Below are 9,466 nucleotides of genomic sequence, written 5' to 3'. Positions count from 1 at the left end.
TCATATATGGCGGGAGTGGGGGTAGGGGGTGGCACGCAGGCACAGGGGCAGGAGGAGTAACACAGATGGATAGTTATCACTAAATGAACATTATAAACCAAAAAGTGACACTTCCCAATCATAATTGCATGTATAGATATGTGTGTGTGTGTGTATACAAGTCATAAAACTAGATTTTAATTCCATATTCCTTTTGGTGTGTAAATAGTATCAGAACAAAGTCAGATAAGCAGCAGAGCATCATGAGTGATCGAGTACTCAGATGCAAAAACCATGAAATTTGGTTTTGACGTCTAAGTATTTCTACATGATGAGAAAACTAGTTTATTTGCTGTGCCCCTGAAGAAAATATTAGATGTATATTTCAGATGTCGTTTTAAAACTTAATTGAATTGTTACAATTCTGAAGCTAAATGTGATTTGCTTTGTTTTATTAGAAAAAATATTCAGGCAAGGTCTACAATCATCGGTCAGTTAAGAATGACTTACAAGAACATGAGGCAATAAAATAGAAAATACAAGTACAAACTATATATCTGAAACACTTCTATTTGGCAATTTTATAACAAATCAAAATTTAAAAAGAACAAAGAAGATTGCAGATTACTTCGTAGATACAGAATAAAGCAATTGATGAAGTGCTTAAGCAAAAGAAAACAAAAAAATAGTAAGAAAACACACTGCTTTTCTTTTCTTTTTAAAAATAAAATCACATTTGCTACAGATCATATGAATAATACCCTTATTAAACAACCATTCCAGAATGTCTTATAGTAGCAGTGCTTTTATTTGCACTTCATTTAATTTTATGACTCATTTCATGTATATAGCTCTTTACCCCATTGTTAACGAATAAAGTCTCCCATAATTTTTTTTTATTATTTTTTAGGTTTTTTTAAGTAAATGAGAAATGATTTATGTATCATGGAACCTTTCCCATTTTGGAACCAAAGGCTTATTAATTCTATATTTTTGTCTATCATTTCTTTAAAAAATTTTAGTGTAAAAACTGCTGGTTTATATCACTGTAGTAAAGTGAAGACTCCTCAATCAGGAGTATTTTCTGCAGTTTGACTGCATATAACCACATACTTTACAATATGTCCTTCCAACAGTAAGGAAATAATTGATTTCACGGTCACTGTCAGAAATGAGTGCCATAATTCTATTATGGGTATAGGTCCTCCCTCAAAGACTTTCTGGAAGGATGTTCAATGTGTTTTGTTCTTATAGATATTAACAGTAGTACATAGTCCCTTAAGTCTGCAAAAGACATTTATTGTTAAAGAAGGTGCTTTATTAACAATTCCTCTGGCAGCACTAGTGAATTACAATATCCTTCAATATTATTTCTACCCATAATATATACATTTAACTTTCATGCCTCTAGAAAAACATCTACAGTACATTTCATAATATAAAAATATATTACAAATCTGCTGAATTATTTACAAGCAATGTTCTATTATCTCTATGCAACATTTGTTTGATACAATACTAACAAGTTACACTTATTTCCATTTCTGTAAGTTAAAAAAAATCCATATGGCTTCCTGCTTACTAAGCAAGAAAGTGATTTTATTTTCCTTTTCAAAACCAACTTTGGTGTATAAAGGATTCAGTTTGAAGATACTTTTAAAAAAAATACAATTTTTATGTTAAGAAAAAAACTCATAAACCAAATGCTTTCCTCAGAAAAAAAAAATTAGAGGCTTATATAGGTTAAAATGAAAATATGAGGATTATTCAAATAATTTGAAATAGAGGTTTTTCAAAAACCGCTTAACAGATTAGTTATATAGGTAAATATTAACATACTGTACTCCATGAGATAACCCTAGTCCTGAAAGGGGAGCCACCAGACATACTGCAACACTCTTTAACAGAAATTTTCAGCCCTAATTCGATAGACGAATTTTTAGTTGATTGCAAATGTCGTTCACTGTTTGCTTAAATACAAATTGAACACTTTTCTTATCAGAGTTCTGCAAAAGAACACAAATGGCAACCAATCACATCTATTTATCATAATTGAAAGGTAAATTATCTCTTGATAATTTTCATTGTCTAAGTATTTCCTAATATGACTTCAAATCAATAGACACTGTCAAGACAATTATCCTTACAGTGCTTTTGGTATTTGTAAGGGCACATGTTGTAATTGTTTTTCCAATATAAACTACTGTAATCACTAAAGGGTTTAAAAAAAAAAAAAAAAAAAGCAGCTTAAAGCAGCAAGCATGCAAAGCCTTTAAGAAGCTGTTCCACTAAGTTGCCAGAAGAGTGTTTGCTCAGTCTCCCACAGTACCATTCCATGAAAATGTGGATATACAGTAATATATTAATATATTCCACAGAAGAGCCTACTTCATTCACAGAATGTTTACACTAAGCATAAATATTATTCTAAATACTGGATTTAAGAAACAAAAAAAGGAAAGGGGTTGACTCTAATGTGCAACTTTTACTAAACCCATTGTCAGTGACTAAGACTGCAGGTGTCCCCGCTTGTTTGCTTTTTATGTATTTATTTATTTTTTACCTCTTCAACCTCTTCTGCGGCATTGTTCTAGAAAAAGAGAAAAAGGAATATTCTTTTATTCAACTGCAGGAAAACAAGTGATTCAAAAATACAAATATGTATGAAAAATAGGCAATGTAGGCAATGGGACGATCTCTGATCATCATTACTATTTATTTCCAAAGCATTCACATAATGGGACATAAATTTAGTTACATAATATAGCTATTTAATAAATTCTTTTTATGTAGCCTGATGTGTTTCTAAAAAAAATCATGTTTAACACATACATTTTAATGAACGAGAACTTTAAAACTAATATTTAAACCTCAAATATGTTCTTTTTATTCATATTTTGAAATATGATATTCATTCATATTTTGTTAATATCATTTTTTTGGAAGGTTTGCCATGCTTTTACTTTGAGATATGCATAAGTTATGCAAGTTATTTCTCCTAAAACAAATCAGAATAATTGCTTTTCCCCCTCTTACTTAATTTCACAAGTTTTCTCAATCAAAATCAAGGCACTGTTAAAATGTTACACTATGGCAAATGTAGGGGGTCCTACGACTCTGTACCACTTTAGGGAAGACTTAACTCTAACTACTGGAATAGTAGAAGCAATGGAAGTTTAGACTCCACCATTATTAACATTAAATGTTAAGATGGGGTGGAGGGTGGTTTACAGTTAAAGAAGATTAATTCCACAGAAGCATTTAATATGTCTTAAGAACATCTTTATTACCCAAGAAATCAGTAAGAATTGCAGAATTACAGAATTACACTCAGAGAGAACATGTGATATGCAATTCCTATGTATTTCTGGATATCAGTTCTGAGCTTAAATGATTTTTTTTGGTCACTTTTCACTAAAAATACCAAATTGCTTCCTACATAGCATAAGAACAGCAAAAGTAAGCTGATTCTGTGAAAGAGGAAGACCTACAGAGAGTGGGGAGTAGAATGCAGGGCAGAAACACAGAAGTTAGTCTTATCTTATAATTAAGATTCATGCCCCTTTGTCAATGCACTGCCAAGGGGATGTTTACCACCAGTCCTAATAGCAGGGTGGCTCTCCCAAAATACCACTCTCTTAGAATGCTAATTTTAATTACTCCTTTCAAAAAATAAGCAGAAATAAACCCTAAATTATCTACCAGTAAATAAAGAATATTCAATTATTTTTCTAGATAAAGAGAAAAGTAAATCCTAACTTTCTCATATTTTTGGTGGTGGATGTCCCTGAATCTTCTCCTTTAATGTCATTTCACTGTCTTCTCTAATTTTTGATAACCTAGCTCATCCCACAAAAAACAAGTTTCTTTATATTTAGCACCCTCACCAAAAAATACTTTAAAAGTCGGGAGTAGGGAAAACTGAAGAATCTCAATGTTCCTACATGGTAAGGGCCATTATGTTAGAATTTCATTCTTAGGAGATTTCTCAAAGTATAGGCATCCCACTATGTTGAGTAACATTTTAAATAGTTGAGTCACAGAACGAATAAGATTTACTTGTTTCAAAATTTGGCATAGACTGTAGTCTCCTTATGATAGCTAAATTCATATTTGGGCTTATCAATCATCATATGTCATCTTATTCTCATGCAGCCTGTTCCTATGTAAAATATATATTAAATTACAATTCCTTTTTAAAATACAGAAAGTCCACCCATTAAGAGTGCCTTTTAAGCATTTTCACCACGTGTAATCATGCTAGTTTATGTCATCTGGACAGAGGCAGTATGGAGTTCAGTCACGTACTGGTTATGTAACCCTGGGCAGGCTATTTAACCTCTTGCCTCAGATTTCCAATCTGTAAAACAGAGACAGGAACACCTACTTCACAGGAATGCTGTGAGGATGAAGTATGTGTAAAGCACCTAGCAAAGTGAGTCAGCACATAGCCAGAAATGCTGGGGTCTTCTCCTTTTCCCCCCTATACCTTCATATGCCCAGCGCGCTAAAACAAAGGTCAGATCAGAAAATTGTTAGAAACGAGAACACGCTGAGCTACCTCTTAAAAACAAACACAATAATATTTAAACTGCTCTTCTAGTAAGTCGGGGGAGAGTATAAGTTTAAAAAATTCAACCATTAATGATATTTAGGACACATGTGGTATACTCCCAGGTCAACATTTCTGGTACCATAAAAAGAATTACGTATTTCAACAAAAGGCACTTATTTTCAAAATACTATGTATATCACAATCTAAGCTACTTAAGGTAAAGTTGGAATTAACCTGGCATATAAACTTCACCAAAACAGTATCTTTGTAGAGTCTACAAGGTATAAGCCTTTGTGATGTAATTTCCATATACAAAGCTCCAGAAAGCAACATGTGCTTGGTTTTGTAATTAAGTACTTAAAAGTAAGTTCTAATCTTATATCCAAAACTTAAGGAGATTAAAGATTAAAATTCAAAAAGTGGAACATGAAACATCAAATCGAGAATTAAATTACCTGTATATGTTTGGGTCCAAAAGCAAGGCAGTATCTTTGGGTAGCTTTGATAAATGAACTACTTTAGTTTTTAATTGATGTCGTTCACTTTCATTCACCCACACATCAGGCAGACTATGAATTAAAAAACAAGTCATATATATAAAAAAACATCAATTTTAAACTTACCCTTCACATACCTTCACATTACCCAGCCTTTTCTGCTAGTCTTACTGGGCCACCTAAGTTAACAAGCTTCCAGACAAGGAAACTCAGAGATCTAAGTATTGGAACACAGAGTCCCGGTAAAAAACAGCAAGGTGAAATTTTAGGCATAAATCTGGAAATGAATTATGAATTTTTGACGGCAAAGCCACATCAAACTTAGAAACACATATTAGAACACACTCCCGTCGTTTTAGCTTGTTAAGTGAAATTACTGAGCTTAAGCTTGACTTGATGGAAATCTGACACCTAGTTTCAAAGAAATAAGTAAAAATCCCACCAGATTAAATTCTACTTTAAAGACAAAATGCACAGGTGACCAAAATTCTGAATTTAAAGAAATTTTATCCTATAGGGAAATTCAAATGAAAGCATTTTGGTATTTGGATTGATGGATTTCCAAAGTACTAAGAACATACAGACATTTCAATTTTTTTTTAAATAACCTTAATATTAAAAGAGCTCTTAAAAATCAGTATGAAAAAAGTGAGCACTCATTAGGGAAAAAGGAAATGGGAGACAAAGGATATAAACCATTAATTCACCAAAGATATAATCAGTTTTAAAAGCATCTTGTTCATAATCAAAGAAATGCAAAATTTAAGAGTGCCAATGGCCAGTGCTGATAATAAGCCAGAGAAATAAGCTCTCTGATGTAGTAGATGAGATGAGAAATTGGTACAAACTTTCAGGAAGGTAATGCCTATCAAAATCTTTAACATTTTGCATAGTTTGTAAAGAGATTTTAATGTCTCTTTTTTTAATAGTACAGAAAAATGAATAACTAATGTACAGTAAAAAGGAGTTCATTAAAGAAATTATATATGGCCATTTCAAAATATCTTGGAGTAGCAGCTTCCTAAAACCCAGAAGGGAAGAGGGGGAAAGAAGTGGAAAGTATGTTTTATACTAATGGAAGTTTGACTATCACAGATTTTTTTACTTTAATATGCTAACATGCTCTGTAAACTCACAAATCTATTTTTAAACTCATTTTTTTGTTTGTCTGTTTTGGGGAGAGGTAATTAGGTTTATTTATTATTATTTTTTTTAATGGAGGGGATTGACCCCAGGACCTTGTGCATGCTAATTATGCACTCTACCACTTGAGCTACACCACCCCCCCAATTTTTTAAACTCTTAATTCACATCACATTCACTAACATCTCCTTAGAACGAAGTTTGGGAAACAATATTGTAGAAAAATATTTAATAACAAGGACAAGTGTTAACCACATATTAATTTTTAGTGAGAATTCATTCATTTAAATTTATTCTTTTCTTGGTGCTGTTAACATTTCTGTGATACACCTTCACTACCTTTTGTAACAAAAAAAAATTTAAGAATAAAAGGAAAACTGAACATGAAACATCTAAATTAAGGAGAATCTGGGCCAGAATTGCCCTAAAAGAGAGTACTAAAACTCAAAAGAAAAACGTAACACTCCTGGAAAACTGGTCACTTGCTTTTTCTATAAAATGTCCTTAATTGTGTGCTGGAAAATAGAATTTTTTTTTAAATAAATGATTTAAACAAAGGCACAGGTTTCAAACAAAGACAAAGAATCAAAGACAAAAGTTGCTTGCATCCTAAGTGAGTCATTAAAAATGCTAAAAATAATCACATTCTAAAAATGAATTAAAGTTGCTATAACAACTTGTATTTATTACAAACAATTTTAAAAGGTAGTTTTAAAGCTTATACCTTGAGCTAGGTACTCTTAAGAGCTTTCACAGATTTATCTTTTTAATGCTGACAACTTCAAAATATTTTGTGGTTTCATTTCTGTAAGTCTTTTATATTTGAATCCAATAACTTAACGTCATTTTGAGTATAAGATATTAATAAAAATAAGACACCAGTCCTATTATTTATATATGGTATTCCAAATACTTACATGTCTTCAGGCATCCAATGAAGCAAAAGTTTTATCTTTCCAGAATCCTCTTTTCTCTTAGCTATTACCTAGTAATGATTTAAAAGAAATCATAAAAACCATTTATAAAATACCATTTTAATACATGATTTAAAAACACTTTCGGTCCTAATCAAGAATTTTTAAGTGTGCGCGTCCTAGACCACATGCTACCCCCACAACATCTCGTTCTCCTCTGGTTTGTAGCAATTTCACCTTTAATCACAGGTTGTCACAAAAGAAAAAGAAGAGAAAAAAAGGAATTAAAGAAGCTTTGTACAGCCAAATACTGAAACCATATTATCTTTGTTAAGACACGGAAGATGCTGTTTATTTTAATGTCTACTTACTAAGTCTGTAGCTGATCTGGATAGGCAACCAAGAATCCATATTGGCTGGAATATTTTTTAAAGAACAAATGAACAGTAAAGAAAAATAATGCTGGGGAGGGAGAAGTCTCCTTTTTATGATTAAGGTATTTGTTGTTTGCTTGGGGTTTTTTGTTTTTGGTTGATTTGTGTTATTTTAAATAAAGCATTAACCAATCAGTGTTTAGGCTCAATTTTAAGGGAGCTACCTAGGTTAAAGTGTGGCTCAAACAGAACAAAAATACCTATTTTAGGAAAAATAATATGCTTGTCATTCTTTGCCAGATTCTGAAAACTAAAAAGTAATGATTAAAAAAAAATCAAAATATTTTATAACTCTTACAACTGCTGTATTAACCAAATTAGCACTGTTAGTGTTTTAATAATCTAAATCTTAAGATTTTCACCAAGTTTCAGTCTCACAAAATAATGTTATGTCATCCTTAAAACATACAAGAAGTAAAAACAGTGCTTCATACATAACTGAAATACTTTCTAATCCCATTATTTAAAACTCTACAGTTAAGTACCTTAATTCTAGACTTGGTAATGGGATTAATTAAAAAGCCCAAAAGACAGATCTGAGGATGCTAAAACACAATCTCTCCACAAAGAAGTAAGATAGAAACATAATGAAAAGCAACCAAGGAGAGCAAGCCAACTGACTGGTAACTAGGACTCTGCTGACCTCTTCTGGAGAAGACTCAAGAGAAACGCTTCAATGAAAGACAAATTAGGCAAACTGCACAGCACAGTATCTCACATACACATTTTTCTAGAGAATTTTTCACTATCATGTGGCTATCTCCTATAAAAGCTAATTTAATAACCGGGAAAGTTATACCTGCAGTTAGTATTGAACATTTTGATTACTGACAGAAGTGATTCCGTTTAACACAAACCACCTCCATCAGAAACCTTCCCAGGCACGGTCATGGAACCCTGGAGAACTTCCTCACCTAGCTCCTCTTCTTCCTGCAGTCTCCAAGGAAGACCTTTTCCCACTACGGGTGCTTCTTCCCTCCACTTTCCCCAGGAAAAAGCGTCCTTCAGATTATACCACACCTTTGTGACTTTTCCTCAGTCAAGGCACCTCTGCCTCCCCAATGTCACTTAGGGATGCAAATCACTCTTATTCCTCAGTTTTTTAAATTTATGACAAACTGGTATCAATCATGTCCTTAAATCCTCTCAGATGTTTTCTGCAGCTTGAAAACTCATTTTCATCTTCATAGACTATTTCTAACTCTGAGTAAATTTTACATTTTCTTCCACACTCCTAAGATCATCATCACACTTTCAATTCCTCCATTTTCTTGATCATCTTCGCTCCTCGCATGGTGAGCCTAAGGATTTCTTCACAGAGAGCTGCTCTAATGAAAGCACTGAAAGCTGCTGCTTCATCTTTTAAAACACAACCTTATTTATCACTGTCGCCTCTATTCCCTAACATGTAGAGGTAACTATTATTATATTAGGTAGACCATTACTTCATCAGATGTACTGCTCTTTAAATCATTAAAGATTGATGAGCCCCAAACCTCAGTCCTTAGTTTTCTTCTCTTTTCTACTTAATACTTACTTCTTAGGTGATCTTATCCAATCTGATACCTTAAACACTACTAGTATGTTAGAAAGTTCTATATCCTCATCTGTAACCACACATCTCCTCTGAGCTCAAACTCTTAAATCCATCTGCCTACACGACAGAAGCATTAGATGTTCTACAGATGTGTCGGAATTACAGCTCCTACTACTCCCCTGCCCCCAGTATGCTCACCTCACAGACTCCATTAAATGGCAAGTCCATCCCTTTGGCTAGCTGCCCAGGCCAAAGACACCGGAGTCATCCTTTCCTTCTGTTATCATTCCCAATGTCTGACCCATCCCTAATTCTTGTCAATACTACTTCCAAAAGATATTCAGAATCTAACCCTTCTTAGCATCTCCAGTACAACCATTCCAGTCTCTTCTCACCTGACATACTGA

The 9,466-nt window shown here is 33.0% G+C and overlaps 1 protein-coding gene across 2 annotated transcripts in view; it reads right to left on the bottom strand.

Moving 5' to 3' along the window:
* Window positions 1-414: 414 nt before the first annotated feature.
* AEBP2 (AE binding protein 2) overlaps window positions 415-9,466 on the bottom strand; it is a 51,805-nt gene continuing 42,753 nt past the window's right edge. For both annotated transcript variants that reach the window (XM_074357774.1, XM_074357773.1), the window contains 4 exons: window positions 7,092-7,159; window positions 4,990-5,103; window positions 2,543-2,569; window positions 415-1,985 (listed from right to left, as the gene is read on the bottom strand). In XM_074357774.1, the coding sequence (XP_074213875.1) occupies window positions 1,940-1,985; window positions 2,543-2,569; window positions 4,990-5,103; window positions 7,092-7,159 (255 nt within the window). In that variant the 3' untranslated portion in view covers window positions 415-1,939. The remainder of the gene's footprint in view (window positions 1,986-2,542; window positions 2,570-4,989; window positions 5,104-7,091; window positions 7,160-9,466) is intronic.

Source organism: Camelus bactrianus, chromosome 34 (genome assembly GCF_048773025.1).
Source record: "Camelus bactrianus isolate YW-2024 breed Bactrian camel chromosome 34, ASM4877302v1, whole genome shotgun sequence".
Lineage (NCBI taxonomy): Eukaryota > Metazoa > Chordata > Mammalia > Artiodactyla > Camelidae > Camelus > Camelus bactrianus.
The sequence above is the reverse complement of the archived record's forward strand: the minus strand, read 5'-3'. Positions and strand labels throughout refer to the sequence as shown.